Raw genomic sequence first — 18,133 nt, forward strand, 5'->3', positions numbered from 1 at the left:
CCAGGACCCCAGTGTGATGCCCATGACCACCAGGACCCCAGTGTGATGCCCATGACCACCAGGACCCCCAGTGTGATGCCCATGACCACCAGGACCCCAGTGTGCTGCCCATGCCCACCAGGACCCCAATGTGATGCCCATGCCCACCAGGACCCCAGTGTGATGCCCATGAACACCAGGACCCCAGTGTGCTGCCCATGACCCATGACCACCAGGACCCCAGTGTGGTGCCCATGACCACCAGGACCCCAGTGTGATGCCCATGACCACCAGGACCCCAGTGTGATGCCCATGACCACCAGGACCCCAGTGTGATGCCCATGACCACCAGGACCCCAGTGTGATGCCCATGACCACCAGGACCCCAGTGTGATGCCCATGACCACCAGGACCCCAGTGTGATGCCCATGACCACCAGGACCCCAGTGTGATGCCCATGACCACCAGGACCCCAGTGTGATGCCCATGACCACCAGGACCCCAGTGTGATGCCCATGACCACCAGGACCCCAGTGTGGTGCCCATGACCACCAGGACCCCAGTGTGATGCCCATGCCCACCAGGACCCCAGTGTGATGCCCATGACCACCAGGACCCCAGTGTGCTGCCCATGACCCATGACCACCAGGACCCCAGTGTGATGCCCATGACCACCAGGACCCCAGTGTGATGCCCATGACCACCAGGACCCCAGTGTGCTGCCCATGACCTATGCCCACCAGGACCCCAGTGTGATGCCCATGACCCATGACCACCAGGACCCCAGTGTGATGCCCATGACCACCAGGACCCCAGTGTGATGCCCATGCCCACCAGGACCCCAGTGTGCTGCCCATGACCCATGCCCACCAGGACCCCAGTGTGCTGCCCATGACCCATGCCCACCAGGACCCCAGTGTGATGCCCATGACCACAAGGACCCCAGTGTGATGCCCATGACCCATGCCCACCAGGACCCCAGTGTGCTGCCCATGACCCATGCCCACCAGGACCCCATTGTGATGCCCATGACCACCAGGACCCCAGTGTGATGCCCATGCCCACCAGGACCCCAGTGTGCAGCCCATGACCCATGCCCACCAGGACCCCAGTGTGATGCCCATGACCACCAGGACCCCAGTGTGATGCCCATGACCACCAGGACCCCAGTGTGATGCCCATGACCACCAGGACCCCAGTGTGATGCCCATGACCACCAGGACCCCAGTGTGATGCCCATGACCACCAGGACCCCAGTGTGATGCCCATGACCACCAGGACCCCAGTGTGATGCCCATGACCACCAGGACCCCAGTGTGATGCCCATGACCACCAGGACCCCAGTGTGATGCCCATGACCCATGACCACCAGGACCCCAGTGTGATGCCAATGACCACCAGGACCCCAGTGTGATACCCATGACCACCAGGACCCCAGTGTGATGCCCATGACCACCAGGACCCCAGTGTGATGCCCATGACCCATGCCCACCAGGACCCCAGTGTGATGCTAATGACCACCAGGACCCCAGTGTGATGCCCATGACCACCAGGACCCCAGTGTGATGCCCATGACCACCAGGACCCCAGTGTGATGCCCATGACCACCAGGACCCCAGTGTGATGCCCATGACCACCAGGACCCCAGTGTGATGCCCATGACCACCAGGACCCCAGTGTGATGCCCATGACCACCAGGACCCCAGTGTGATGCCCATGACCACCAGGACCCCAGTGTGATGCCCATGACCACCAGGACCCCAGTGTGATGCCCATGACCACCAGGACCCCAGTGTGCTGCCCATGACCCATGCCCACCAGGACCCCAGTGTGGTGCCCATGACCACCAGGACCCCAGTGTGATGCCCATGACCACCAGGACCCCAGTGAGATGCCCATGACCACCAGGACCCCAGTGTGGTGCCCATGACCACCAGGACCCCAGTGTGCTGCCCATGACCACCAGGACCCCAGTGTGATGCCCATGCCCACCAGGACCCCAGTGTGATGCCCATGACCCATGCCCACCAGGACCCCAGTGTGATGCCCATGACCACCAGGACCCCAGTGTGATGTCCATGACCACCAGGACCCCAGTGTGATGCCCATGACCACCAGGACCCCAGTGTGATGCCCATGACCACCAGGACCCCAGTGTGATGCCCATGACCACCAGGACCCCAGTGTGATGCCCATGACCACCAGGACCCCAGTGTGATGCCCATGACCACCAGGACCCCAGTGTGATGCCCATGCCCACCAGGACCCCAGTGTGGTGCCCATGACCACCACGACCCCAGTGTGATGCGCATGACCACCAGGACCCCAGTGTGATGCGCATGACCACCAGGACCCCAGTGTGATGCCCATGACCACCAGGACCCCAGTGTGATGCCCATGACCACCAGGACCCCAGTGTGATGCCCATGACCACCAGGACCCCAGTGTGATGCCCATGCCCACCAGGACCCCAGTGTGATGCCCATGCCCACCAGGACCCCAGTGTGATGCGCATGACCACCAGGACCCCAGTGTGATGCCCATGACCACCAGGACCCCAGTGTGGTGCCTGTTACGAACCCGGATCCAGCGTCCTAGCCTGGAGCAGTGACAAACACGCCATCTGTGGGTCAGCTCCCGAAACCCCCGCCAAACGAACGACGACACCTAGTGAGGACAGCGTGTACTGGCCTCGAGGACCAGTTTCCAGTCTGGTTCAGCGCTCAACACCGCCGCTCCTGACCTCTGGTGAGGTGGTGCTCCGACGACAGCGCCATCTAGGGAGTGGATATGTCGAGCGTTTGTATCTGAGCCTGTGAGTGTGGTGTATTAGTGTCCCGGTTATTAATGACGTGTCTGCTTACAGAGCCAACCTGGGACCACTGTGTTGAAGGTGGAGTCAGTCTACCCGAGGCAGCCAGTCTCCATACAGTGAAGTTTGCTGCAGCTGTTGTGACGTCGCCCCCCCGGAAGAACACTGTGGTGTGTTAACCTGCCATTGGAGTGGCAGTTAAAGGATTTACCCGGGACCGACGGTTGGAGACGATAATCCACTGGGGTATTGAGGACAGGAGGGTGATTGGTGATATCACACGAGACTCCTGTCTAGGGCGTACCCCTTTTATCGTTCGTGGAGTGGCCGTACCAGCCTTGTTGGCTCAGTACCTGCCAGCAGACCTGCTGGACGTGTGGTTGACGGCCTCCACGACGGTGCCCCCAGTGGACCTGTGTTGTGGCTGACCTGTGGCCAGGGTAGACTCGGCGTTCTCAGAGGACACGTCTTAAGGCCACGAAGAGAGCACCAAGGAATCGGCACCGAAAGTGGTGTGGCACCAGAGTCTTCAGCAGAAGACTACAGTGAATAATCCCCTTGCATAGTGTTAATACCCCTCCCCCTTGTGTACGTTTTATTTCTATATATTTAAATGGTGATGGTGTTAATTATAATATTAAGTTCTTAACTATCTTTCCATACTCCCTTTTAAGTTACTTGCGTCACGGATCTCATCCCTTGATAGCCACTACTGGCTTGGGAACGGATACCTAATTCTTCCTCTAGCAACATCAGAGCAAGAACCCCGTTGCGTCCCGAGAGGGCCGTAACAGTGCCCATGCCCACCAGGACCCTAGTGTGGTGCCCATGACCACCAGGACCCCAGTGTGATGCCCATGCCCACCAAGACCCCAGTGTGATGCGCATGACCACCAGGACCCCAGTGTGATGCCCATGACCCATGCCCACCAGGACCCCAGTGTGCTGCCCATGACCCATGACCACCAGGACCCCAGTGTGCTGCCCATGACCCATGACCACCAGGACCCCAGTGTGATGCCCATGACCACCAGGACCCCTGTGTGCTGCCCATGCCCACCAGGACCCCAGTGTGATGCCCATGCCCACCAGGACCCCAGTGTGATGTCCATGACCACCAGGACCCCAGTGTGATTCCCATGACCACCAGGACCCCAGTGTGGTGCCCATGACCCATGACCACCAGGACCCCAGTGTGATGCCCATGACCCATGACCACCAGGACCCCAGTGTGATGCCCATGCCCACCAGGACCCCAGTGTGATGCCCATGACCACCAGGACCCCAGTGTGATGCCCATGCCCACCAGGACCCCAGTGTGATGCCCATGACCACTAGGATCCCAGTGTGGTGCCCATGACCACCAGGACCCCAGTGTGATGCCCATGCCCACCAGGACCCCAGTGTGATGCCCATGACCACCAGGACCCCTGTGTGCTGCCCATGCCCACCAGGACCCCAGTGTGATGCCCATCACCACCAGGACCCCAGTGTGATGCCCATGACCACCAGGACCCCAGTGTGGTGCCCATGACCACCAGGACCCCAGTGTGATGCCCATGACCACCAGGACCCCAGTGTGGTGCCCATGACCACCAGGACCCCAGTGTGATGCCCATGACCACCAGGACCCCAGTGTGATGCCCATGACCACCAGGACCCCAGTGTGATGCCCATGACCACCAGGACCCCAGTGTGATGCCCATGACCACCAGGACCCCAGTGTGATGCCCATGACCACCAGGACCCCAGTGTGATGCCCATGCCCACCAGGACCCCAGTGTGATGCCCATGACCACCAGGACCCCAGTGTGATGCCCATGACCCATGACCACCAGGACCCCAGTGTGATGCCCATGACCCATGCCCACCAGGACCCCAGTGTGATGCCCATGACCACCAGGACCCCAGTGTGGTGCCCATGACCCATGATCACCAGGACCCCAGTGTGATGCCCATGCCCACCAGGACCCCAGTGTGATTCCCATGCCCACCAGGACCCCAGTGTGGTGCCCATGCCCACCAGGACCCCAGTGTGATTCCCATGCCCACCAGGACCCCAGTGTGATGCCCATGCCCACCAGGACCCCAGTGTGATGCCCATGCCCACCAGGACCCCAGTGTGATGCCCATGCCCACCAGGACCCCAGTGTGATGCCCATGACCACCAGGACCCCAGTGTGATGCCCATGCCCACCAGGACCCCAGTGTGATGCCCATGACCACCAGGACCCCAGTGTGATGCCCATGACCACCAGGACCCCAGTGTGATGCCCATGCCCACCAGGACCCCAGTGTGATGCCCATGACCACCAGGACCCCAGTGTGATGCCCATGACCACCAGGACCCCAGTGTGATGCCCATGCCCACCAGGCCCCCAGTGTGATGCCCATGACCACCAGGACCCCAGTGTGGTGCCCATGACCCATGACCACCAGGACCCCAGTGTGATGCCCATGCCCACCAGGACCCCAGTGTGATTCCCATGCCCACCAGGACCCCAGTGTGGTGCCCATGACCACCAGGACCCCAGTGTGATGCCCATGACCACCAGGACCCCAGTGTGATGCCCATGCCCACCAGGACCCCAGTGTGATTCCCATGCCCACCAGGACCCCAGTGTGGTGCCCATGCCCACCAGGACCCCAGTGTGATGCCCATGACCACCAGGACCCCAGTGTGATGCCCATGCCCACCAGGACCCCAGTGTGATTCCCATGCCCACCAGGACCCCAGTGTGATGCCCATGCCCACCAGGACCCCAGTGTGGTGCCCATGACCACCAGGACCCCAGTGTGATTCCCATGCCCACCAGGACCCCAGTGTGGTGCCCATGCCCACCAGGACCCCAGTGTGGTGCCCATGCCCACCAGGACCCCAGTGTGGTGCCCATGACCACCACGACCCCAGTGTGATGCCCATGACCACCAGGACCCCAGTGTGGTGCCCATGACCACCAGGACCCCAGTGTGATGCCCATGACCACCAGGACCCCAGTGTGCTGCCCATGACCACCAGGACCCCAGTGTGATGCCCATGACCACCAGGACCCCAGTGTGCTGCCCATGACCACCAGGACCCCAGTGTGATGCCCATGACCACCAGGACCCCAGTTTGATGCCCATGACCACCAGGACCCCAGTGTGATGCCCATGACCACCAGGACCCCAGTGTGGTGCCCATGACCACCAGGACCCCAGTGTGATGCCCATGACCACCAGGACCCCAGTGTGCTGCCAATGACCACCAGGACCTCAGTGTGATGCCCATGACCACCAGGACCCCAGTGTGATGCCCATGACCACCAGGACCCCAGTGTGATGCCCATGACCACCAGGACCCCAGTGTGCTGCCCATGACTACCAGGACCCCAGTGTGATGCCCATGACCACCAGGACCCCAGTGTGCTGCCCATGACCACCAGGACCCCAGTGTGATGCCCATGACCACCAGGACCCCAGTGTGCTGCCCATGACCACCAGGACCCCAGTGTGCTGCCCATGACCACCAGGACCCCAGTGTGATGCCCATGACCACCAGGACCCCAGTGTGATGCCCATGACCCATGCCCACCAGGACCCCAGTGTGATGCCCATGACCACCAGGACCCCAGTGTGCTGCCCATGACCACCAGGACCCCAGTGTGATGCCCATGACCACCAGGACCCCAGTGTGGTGCCCATGACCACCAGGACCCCAGTGTGGTGCCCATGACCACCAGGACCCCAGTGTGATGCCCATGACCACCAGGACCCCAGTGTGGTGCCCATGACCACCAGGACCCCAGTGTGCTGCCCATGACCACCAGGACCCCAGTGTGATGCCCATGACCACCAGGACCCCAGTGTGATGCCCATGACCACCAGGACCCCAGTGTGCTGCCCATGACCACCAGGACCCCAGTGTGATGCCCATGACCACCAGGACCCCAGTGTGATGCCCATGACCCATGCCCACCAGGACCCCAGTGTGATGCCCATGACCACCAGGACCCCAGTGTGATGCCCATGACCACCAGGACCCCAGTGTGATGCCCATGACCACCAGGACCCGAGTGTGATGCCCATGACCACCAGGACCCCAGTGTGCTGCCCATGACCACCAGGACCCCAGTGTGATGCCCATGACCACCAGGACCCCAGTGTGATGCCCATGACCCATGCCCACCAGGACCCCAGTGTGATGCCCATGACCCATGCCCACCAGGACCCCAGTGTGATGCCCATGCCCTCCAGGACCCCAGTGTGATGCCCATGACCACCAGGACCCCAGTGTGATGCCCATGACCACCAGGACCCCAGTGTGATGCCCATGACCACCAGGACCCCAGTGTGGTGCCCATGCCCACCAGGACCCCAGTGTGATGCCCATGCCCACCAGGACCCCAGTGTGATGCCCATGACCCATGCCCACCGGGACCCCCAGTGTGATGCCCATGCCCACCAGGACCCCAGTGTGATGCCCATGACCACCAGGACCCCAGTGTAATGCCCATGCCCACCAGGACCCCAGTGTGATGCCCATGCCCACCAGGACCCCAGTGTGGTGCCCATGCCCACCAGGACCCCAGTGTGATGCCCATGACCACCAGGACCCCAGTGTGATGCCCATGACCCATGCCCACCAGGACCCCAGTGTGCTGCCCATGACCACCAGGACCCCAGTGTGATGCCCATGACCACCAGGACCCCAGTGTGGTGCCCATGACCACCAGGACCCCAGTGTGATGCCCATGACCACCAGGACCCCAGTGTGGTGCCCATGACCACCAGGACCCCAGTGTGATGCCCATGCCCACCAGGACCCCAGTGTGGTGCTCATGCCCACCAGGACCCCAGTGTGGTGCCCATGACCACCAGGACCCCAGTGTGATGCCCATGACCACCAGGACCCCAGTGTGATGCCCATGACCACCAGGACCCCAGTGTGGTGCCCATGACCCATGCCCACCAGGACCCCAGTGTGGTGCCCATGACCACCAGGACCCCAGTGTGATGCCCATGACCACCAGGACCCCAGTGTGATGCCCATGCCCACCAGGACCCCAGTGTGATGCCCATGACCACCAGGACCCCAGTGTGCTGCCCATGACCACCAGGACCCCAGTGTGATGCCCATGACCACCAGGACCCCAGTGTGATGCCCATGACCACCAGGACCCCAGTGTGATGCCCATGACCACCTGGACCCCAGTGTGATGCCCATGACCACCAGGACCCCAGTGTGATGCCCATGACCACCAGGACCCCAGTGTGATGCCCATGACCCATGCCCACCAGGACCCCAGTGTGATGCCCATGACCACCAGGACCCCAGTGTGATGCCCATGACCCATGCCCACCAGGACCCCAGTGTGATGCCCATGACCACCAGGACCCCAGTGTGATGCCCATTTATATATATATATATATATATATATATATATATATATATATATATATATATATATATATATATATATATGTCGTACCTAGTAGCCAGAACGCACTTCTCAGCCTACTATGCAAGGCCCGATTTGCCTAATAAGCCAAGTTTTCATGAAATAATTGTTTTTCTACTACCTAACCTACCTAACCTAACCTAACCTAACTTTTTCGGCTACCTAACCTAACCTAACCTATAAAGATAGGTTAGGTTAGGTAGGGTTGGTTAGGTTCGGTCATATATCTACGTTAATTTTAATTCCAATAATAAAAAATTGACCTCATACATAATGAAATGGGTATCTTTATAATTTCATAAGAAAAAAAATTGAGAAAATATATTACTTCATGAAAACTTGGCTTATTAGGCAAATCGGGCCTTGCATAGAAGGCTCAGAAGTGCGTTCTGGCTACTAGGTACGACATATATATATATATATATATATATATATATATATACATATATATAAACAGTGCAGCTCCGGTATACTGTTAACTGTGGGTAGAGTGAGAACCAAGACAATGGGTCGAGACACCCACTGGTGACTGACCTATGAGTGGTCCGAGGAAGAGGAAGCCGACGCCAACAGCAAGGCAGGAGGCACCGAACACTGGAGCCAGGTTGTCCAGGCCCATAATAGTGACCATGACGAGGTTGTAGAGGCCCATGGTGGTGCCCACACCGCACCCCCACACCGCCATCGTCACCATGAGCCACCGCAGCTCCGTCAGCAGTGGGAACGCTGCCGGAGACCACACATCAATACCATCCCCCACACCAACACTACTAAACTTTGCAACACTTAACTCTATCCTTTATAAATTATAGTGTAAAAACAGTTTTCTCGTGAATGACACGTTCCTTTATGCACCACTCAACCCGATGGAAACATTGCACTTGGCACAGTGTACATTGCCCACGGCACAGTGTACATTGCACACGGCACAGTGTACATTGCACACGGCACAGTGTACATTGCACACGGCACAATGTACATTGCACACGGTACAGTGTACATTGCACACGGCACAGTGTACATTGCACACGGCACAGTGTACATTGCACACGGCACAGTTTACATTGCACACGGTACAGTGTACATTCCACACGGTACAGTGTACATTGCACACGGCACAGTGTACATTGCACACGGCACAGTGTACATTGCACACGGCACAGTGTACATTGCACACGGTACAGTGTACATTGCACACGGCACAGTGTACATTGCAACTCTGGGTCAGTTTAGCCTCCCGTAGTAAAAGAGGGATTCCGTTGGTGGAGAGTTTAGGTGATAAATGTTACTCAAACATCTAGTTATGGGTGAGAAGCGAAGCAGAACAAATATGCAAAAACAAAAGATTGCATGAAGTCTAGAAGCAGCAATGGACAGTTACATTGGTGAGTGGGTAGGGACAGGATAGGTACGTGGGTGAGTGAGGTGGGAGTACATAGGTCCCTATGCTGTCCCACCCCACCCCCCTAGCCAGCAAACCTGGTTATACTATCTACATTAGTTAGGCAGTAAAAGTTTAAAGAGAATGAGGTCGTGACGTCACATCAAAACAAACATATTTAAGCAATCACGTATCCTATAAAGCAACAGTTTAAGTAGACTCAATAACAAACAGTTTTCTTTGCTTAAACTTGAAGGCTTGCCTGCCTATTGTCAAAAATTAAGACAGAGATGGAACCATCGATGGGGGATGCCGAGAGCGGCAGGGCAGCCAGTCATTGTCTACCAGAATGTAAACAAAGACATGAGAGAGTTTCTTGCAGAGAATCGTAACACGCATACCTCATCAAAGACTCAAAATTATAAGTCAACCAACAGAGAAATTGCCAGAGACCCTTACACTAACAACGGGAAGAGCTGAGTACCGAACTTTCCCCACATCTTTTATTAAAAGTGATCACTATTAAATATTAGGTGAGCCGGTTATTAGCATGAAAGACCCCAATCACAAGTAAGCCTCACATCTACACTACACCAATATTTCACGTGTAACACCTGTATCTTATATGTTAAACAAAATTTATAGCCTAACTTTTTGCAGGTAAGCTTGTGCCCATGAGACATCAGTTGTGCTGGCCACCTACATAACCTGTGATGCTTCCATGTTCTGGCTGCCCCACAAACGCCATTAAGAGAGCTGCCATTTTACAGGCCCAGGACCTCGACCACTTATGGCATAACAAACTCTGAGATTAGAGCTCTAGCTCTCATTCAACCACATCAGCTGAAGCTCTCCTTTTAAGTTATACTAATATAATTATAACACTGTAGTACTAACAAATACTATAGTTTATTCAATACCACCATATGTGGTAGAATTTATATAAATCTGACAGTATATGTATATGGATTATTTATCACCAACAATTATGGGATAAGCTGTGTACATTTATACCCCCCCCCCCCCACTATGTGTTCAGGTGTAATCTGGCTGGCTGAATTTAAAATACAGTCCACTTAGAATTATAGTTCAATATGAATAATTAAACTAAAAATTATAAATTAAATTCAAAATATATGTATATAAATAAAAATATAAATGTTCGTATGTTCAAAATTGCTAATCTCCAAAAGTTCTTCACTGAGTGCTTTAAAATTTTCACACAACGTTCCATTCGCATCCGAGCGGGTTTTTATATACATACTAACTCGTACCTATATACGTTCCTACCTATCCTACCTATACGTACCTACCGTCATACCTACCTAACTCGTACGTATATACGTACCTACCTCTGCTCTCATCTCTCTATATTATGCACTAATCTATCCCTATCTTAATTATGGTATCTGTGCATGGGGTTCAACCACTGCAAACCACCTCAAGTCCATCATCACCCAGCAAAAATCTGCTATCAGAATAATAAGAAATTCTGCTTTCAGACAACACACAGCCCCCTTGTTTAACTCCCTAAACATGCTAAACATAATCTCACTCCACACATTCTTTTGTGTCAACTACATTTACAAAACCCTGTTCTTAAATGCAAATCCTGCTCTGAAACTCTCCCTGGACAGATGTAATAGGACCCATTATCACCACACCAGAAATAAATATCTCTTTGATATCCCCAGAGTCAAACTTAATCTGTGTAAACACTCTATGCAAATAAAGGGACCCAGTCTATGGAACTCACTCCCTATTGAATTGAAAAGCTGTCCAACTTTTGCGTCATTCAAAAACAATACTAAAAAGTACCTAATTTCATCTTCATAATTTTTACCTTTTGCTTTAAAATTGCACTGTATCTATTACTACCCAATCTCCCAATCTTTGTGTACCCAATCTGAACATCTTTATCATTGTGATCATTGCTGTCTTCTTATATGTGCTGTCAATCTGCTGTATGGTGTCTATTAATCTTGTTTAAATTACCAATCAAGCTGTCAATGTAATCAATCAGAGCTTTAATATACCAATGTGCTTTAATATACTTACTAATCTCTCTCATCTCATTTTTTTTCTTGCAATGTATTTGTTATCATTTTATTAATTCTGATAGAATTTACCTATTTAAAATTATCTGTTACATTAAGGACCTGCCCGAAACGCTGCGCGTGCTAGTGGCTTTACAAGATTGTAAATACTGTACTATGCTATGTATTCTCACAAACCCAATGTACCTTCTTGTATATAAATAAATAAAAATAAATAAATAAGTACTATATAGATGTCACGTCTGTGACAGTGAAACACATTTTTTTTTTATTTAACTGTGTTTTACATGTGTTTTTCATGTGAGGGGAAATCTTCAAAACCTCTTTACTGATTGCTTTGAAATTTTGACACAACGTTGCATTCGAATAGGTGCGTGTTTATATATATCTACTATATACATGCCTCACCTGTGAAAGGAAAAAAAACATACTTTTTTGAAAAACAGAGCCATCTGTTTGATATAAGAGCAACATATGCTGTAATCTCCAAAAGTTCTTCACTGATTGCTTTGAAATTTTGATACAACATTTCATTCGAATGTGCACGTGTTTTATATACTTACTATATAGATGCCACACCTGTGACAGGTAAAAACATTTTTTTTTTTTAAATAGCACCATCTGTTGCATATAATAACAACCCATGCTATACTAAATATGTTACGATTCCGTTTCAATGTTTCTGATTGCATTGATAAATTAAATTATCACAGAATTCGATATATTTTCATTTTCATTAAATTATTTTGTGACATTGTGTTGGAATTCAGTTATGTTGTTTACCATACCATTAATTTCGTAAGTATAAGTATAGATGCCACACCTGTGACAGGTAAAAACATTCTTTTTTTTCAAAAACAGCATCATCTGTTGCACGTAAGAGCAACAGATGATGCATGCTATACTATATATGTTACGATTCAATTTCAATGTTTCCAATTGCATTGACAAATTGAATTTTCATAGATTTTGATTTATTTTCATTTTGATTTAATTATTTTGTGTGACATTGCATTGGAATTGAGCTGTGTTGTTTACCATACCGTACATTTTGTGAGTACATTTTCACCTCATCCAAAACTATTGTAACATCTCACTTCACCCAAATGTAGGTATAAAAACTCGAAAGATGTTTAAGCTCTATTCAGTTAAAGTTGTGTGTGTTTGTGTAAACTAAAGTCTTTGAAAATGTAATAAGTTTTATGAAACGCGCTCAAGTGTCGCGTCAAACTAGAAATAAAAATGAATTTTGGAGAATTGATCTTTGAATTACAATCAACAGTGAAAAGAAACGTAAGAAAGATCGAGAAAATTCGTGTTAGAATTATTAATCTTACTTTTTTGGTTATATTTAATAATATATATATATATATATATATATATATATATATATATATATATATATATATATATATATATATATATATATATATATATATATATATATATATATATATATATATATATATATATATATATATATATATATTTATTTGCATGTAAGACAGACGAACCATTATAAGAACAAGTCGTATAAACAAATATGTCTTACTGAAAATAGCGGCAGCAGTAGCAGCGAGGCCGGCCATGTAGGCAGCCCTCATGTTGAACCTTGGGGAGTCTGAGAGCGCAGACATCAGTATCCTGCACAAGAGATTACAGCCCGCTGACACTGATATGCACCAGGCCGCATCCTCCAGCGTGTGGCCGGCTCTTAGCATTGCGAAGGGAACCATCATTATAAAGTTATAGTAGCCATTGATGAAGAATGTACACCCGAGGGAAATAATCACCGCTCGCGGTGAACGGAATATTCTCAAATCACTAAGGATGTTGTGGGCTACACGCAGTGCCAGCTCCCCCAAGCCTGTCCGCTGCTTCCCTTCCTCGTGATCGACACTAGTCATCTGTGATCCGTTCTGGAGTGCGGTAGTGATGCCAGTTTTATTGAGCGAGGGGAGTGAGAGGGCTGTGGCTTCCACTGGTGGTGCTTCAATCCCCTCTCTCACCTTGGCGTCCACTGGTGGGGCCTCCACACCTCTCGCACTGCACAGTGACTGGCAGGAGCCCTTCCATGCTGTGTCTATAACTTCCTTCTTTTTAACAATGACTTCTGGTAATGTAAGACTTGTTCCACCACTCAGCCACTCACCAGTACCGTCACACGCCGGCCTCATGTGCCACTCTACCGGGTGGAAAAATGCTGCGCCGACGAGAGCATTGAGCATGAGAGCACCGAGGATGAGAGTGGCGCCCTTGAAGGTGTACACGTCTTGCAGGAGACGGACGAAGGGCGGACCCACGATCTGCCCCGTGCACACCCCAGCCATCATGACAGCGTTGGCCAGCCCTCGCCGGCGGTCAAAGTACATAGGGACTATGATGAAGCACATGCACACCACCACGCCCCCGCCCACACCTGCAAGGATAACTCAAGTAAACACATCACTCAAACAAAATAAACGGTTTGACAAAAAATAAGATGTAAAGAACCTTAGACACACACCTCTAATCATCTGGAGAGCATAACTGGAAATACCTGGAGAGGGTTTCCGAAGTTCTTCTGAGCGTCGTACCTTCAACAGATTACACAGGATTTTATTATAGATTTTACAGTTTGGCGACCTTGAGGAAGCCAGAACTGTTATCTTAGATCGGTGAGGGTATCTAGTACCCCCCCCCCCCCAACAGAGTGCTGTTTTTGTGTATGTTTAACACAATTAGCTAACTTACTATGTGGTGTCGGATATTTTTTTCTTCCTGGTCTGTGTTGGCATGCTTCAAGTGGCCCTACACCTTATTATAACTGTTCAGGTCAAACCAGAGACCCATATCATTCAGTATTTTATTAAGGAGCTTTTCAAAATCCATCCTGTATATATCTGTTTGGGGTCTTTTGACCCAGTACTTTGGGGGACTAGGGAAAGGACAGTTGATTCTCATATTCTTTAGGAAATCAAACACCACTTGTGTGACACCTAGTAGTTCGTTCAGTTCTGTTATGGACACTTTGGGCCAGTAACCGGTTTCTTGCTGTTATAACCTCCTCTATCTCCAACCCTAAGTCGGTGGTAAGCTTTTAAGAACTGGCTGTAAGGTATTAGTGTAAAGAATAAAAGGGGGGATAAACAATACACTATCACACCTTCACCAATATATTAGCACTTTCACCACTATATATAATATATTAAAGTATTACTACACGTATTTACAAAGTGTCTCTTTCACTCTGGACAATACATCGGCAGTGTTTATTAATACCGGTGAATCCACTTTCCAGGTACACGTCGTCCACGCCTAATGGCAAACACTGGCGAGTTCACCTTCTACAGCATGGGCCAGTCCATGACACTGTATCTTCACGATGTGCCAATACCCCACCTCTGCTCTCCAGATACACACTGGCAGAGGGTTTCAGCAAGACGCTGACAGGGGTCTCAAAGAATCGCATACATAGGTAGCTAACACCCTGGCAGAAGTCTCTAGCAGCTCGTTAGCAGCACTTCTCAACAGACGCAACACTGCTGTCGCGTAGCTCTTCCTGGACAATTCCCGGGTATATCGGCCCATTCAACACTGCATAAACCAGCAGCTAACACACTGCAATAACCGATGGCAGCCACTTCGTCCTCTCACAGGACCAGGTTAAGAGTTCTTGAACTGCCCTCGTTAGCACAATCGGCTGCTTACTTCACCTCTATGAACACAAAACGTCATTAACTTGTCGGACAGTACACTGGGTGCCCGTAGGATAACGCCCACCCACCTGGGAAGTAAAATTGTAACTTGTAGCCACAACCAAGATGGCGTTGATCTCGATATGCCACCCACCAGAGGTGATCATCATCGACCTCCTCTTCTAACCGAGGCAGGAAACCGGAGCCTTTTACTGATACCACGCCACCACCAATAGTTGGCGTTGTCTGCGTAGCACCCAATACTAGGGAGTTAGAGTGCAGATCCATAGATGGAGCTGAAATCGCCACTCCATACTCCAGCGATGGTATCGATACCGTAACAAGTTCAGAGTACCGATTAGGATCAATTACCAAAGTCTAAGGTGATTCTGGATTCTCAGTGGGAGCAGTGATATTAGTCACAATGACTTGTGGCTTTTGTTCAGGCCACTGGTCACTGACTAGCCACTGAGGTCCATTGAACCACGTCTCTGCTTTTGTTAATTGCTGTAAAGTTAGGCCTCTAGACAGATAATCAGCTGGATTCTCTTTGGTGGGTACATATCTCAGTTTGTACCCTGCTGATAACTCTCTGATTTTCTTTAAGAGGTTACTCATGTAAAGAATTTTACTGTTGATATTTCTCACCCATTGTAGTACTGCCTCATTATCTTACCATAACACTTCTTCAATGTGGATGTTACTTAAGACATTGATCAGATAATGAGCCAATCTTACTTCTAGCAGTTGGGCTGTTAACTCCAGTTGGGGCAATGACCGTTTTTTCAATGGTGCCACCCTGGCCTTTGCTGTGAGCATTTTGGCTTGCTCATCTGATATTAGGTAGGCTACTCTGCCATAAGCCTTTCCTGAGGCATCACAGAACATGTAGCTTAATTGGTCGAATCTGATGTACTATGTTCCGAGGGAACTTGACAGACTCTAGGATACTTAGATCCTTCACTAGCCCCTACCACTTTTCTTGCAAGGCCGGTGTTAGTGGACCATCCCAGTCTATCTTCTGTTGCCAGAACTGCTGCATTATCAACTTCCCATTTATTAATATGGAACTTAATAGTCCCATGGGGATGAAGAGTTTGCTGACTTGGGATAGTAGTTTCCTCATTGTTAGATTGGTGGTACCTGGTTCCACCGTTATGATGGTCAACTGATTCGAAGTTGTATTCCGTTCGACACCTAGTTCCTTTGTCTTCTGGAGAACTTTGTAATTGGGAAATTCTGCTTCGGTCAGTTGTTTTAATTAAGTTGGTATTATTGGAGACCCACAACTTGAGAGGCATATTTGCTCCCAACAACTCTCGTGTGGCCTCTTGGTATATATTCAGCAGCCTTTCTTCACTGTTGGTTGTTCCTTGGAAATTGTCTGCATACAGGTTGTTGCTAATTTCAGTTTTATTTGGGCTATTTGACTCCTTCAAGTGCATGTATAAGGTTGCTCTAAGCTCAAACGGTGAAGAAGTAGCTTCAAACAAAACTCAAGCAAACCTGTATGCAATCAATTCACTGTTTGGATCATTAAGATCCTTGATCCATAGGAACTTTGTGTAGGTACGGTCTTCTTCTTGGAGACCTACCCTATGGAATGCCTTACTTATATCAGTCGTGTGTACACAAGTCCCTATATGGGATTTTAACAGCACTTCATACAGCCTTTGTGTCAGGATAGGGCCAGTTTGAAGGCAATCATTCAATGAGACACTATTCTGCCTGGTTTTGACATTGCAGTTAAATACTAGACTTAGTGGGGTAGTAGCTGAATTTTTCAGTACTGGATGGTGCGTCAAATAATGTCCTTCCTTAGGGTCATCATTAGTTACAACCTCGATGAATTTGTTATCGAGTTGTTATTGGATTATACCATGGTACAATTTCAAGTATTCAGGTTGTCTATTTAAGCACATCACCTGAGACCTTAATTGGTTTTGTACCATGAAATGGTTTACTGGCAGCTGAAGATGATTCAGCTTCCATGGTACCCTGACTCAGTATTGGTTGTCCCTGTAGATAACTGAGTCCAGGTATTGTTTGTAAGTCCAGTCACCATCTGGACTAAGTTGTTATGGGACTATCTCTAAGGTGGCTAGATCCCATAATTTATGTACTGAGGGATCAGGCTCATCTTCAGACATATCTATGAATTTGAGTGGTGACTGTTCTTCACCTAGTCATGCAACCTTCACTGGGTTGACTTGTTGGCTGTCTACAGGTGTGGGCTGCTTCAGACTCAATACTGGGCCAGTGAGCAAATTGCCTCCCACAGACAATAACAGGTTCATTCCCTGCCGTTTTGTACTTCCAGTGATGAATTTATGGTAATAGTCTGCACCTACGAGGAATCCCATGTTTGAGAGGTGATCAGATGTTATATTGTTATCAGCCAAATTAATTCCCTTTCCCTGTAGGAATTTGGCTGTTGGACCTAGACCATAAACATATAGGACAGATGGGATTTTGTCTACCACAATGGCCTGTACCATTTGGGCATAACTACCTAAACATATTAATAGTTGGACCACTTTATACACTTGGGTTCTTGAGTTGGTCAGGAATCTTGATATGTCTAGTTTCACCTGTCGAACGGGTTTTAGTTTTAAGGTGTCTGCCACTTTCTGTGTGACAAATGTCTTTTGGGATCCTTGGTCAAATAACCCACGAGTGGTTACCTTGGACCTTCTGTTTTTGATGAGTAGTTCAGCAATGGGTAAAGCTGTGTTATTATCAGACTTTGTTGAAAGGATTCTTACATCCTGACGTACTTTACACAA

At 50.2% G+C, this 18,133-nt stretch overlaps 2 protein-coding genes across 2 annotated transcripts in view; both read right to left on the bottom strand.

Annotated features, from left to right (window-relative positions):
- The window catches only part of LOC138349518 (monocarboxylate transporter 12-B-like), a 38,384-nt gene extending 24,275 nt beyond the window's left edge, over window positions 1-14,109 (bottom strand). The window contains exons 1-2 of the mRNA XM_069314587.1: window positions 13,223-14,109; window positions 8,767-8,958 (exon numbers count right to left, since the gene is read on the bottom strand). Of these exons, the coding sequence (XP_069170688.1) occupies window positions 8,767-8,958; window positions 13,223-14,063 (1,033 nt within the window). The 5' untranslated portion in view covers window positions 14,064-14,109. The remainder of the gene's footprint in view (window positions 1-8,766; window positions 8,959-13,222) is intronic.
- Window positions 1-18,133, bottom strand: part of LOC138357609 (small ribosomal subunit protein uS12) — a 428,441-nt gene that overhangs the window by 126,573 nt on the left and 283,735 nt on the right. The gene's annotated exons all lie outside the window — the stretch shown is intronic.

This window comes from Procambarus clarkii, chromosome 79, assembly GCF_040958095.1.
Source record: "Procambarus clarkii isolate CNS0578487 chromosome 79, FALCON_Pclarkii_2.0, whole genome shotgun sequence".
Taxonomy (NCBI): Eukaryota; Metazoa; Arthropoda; class Malacostraca; order Decapoda; family Cambaridae; genus Procambarus; species Procambarus clarkii.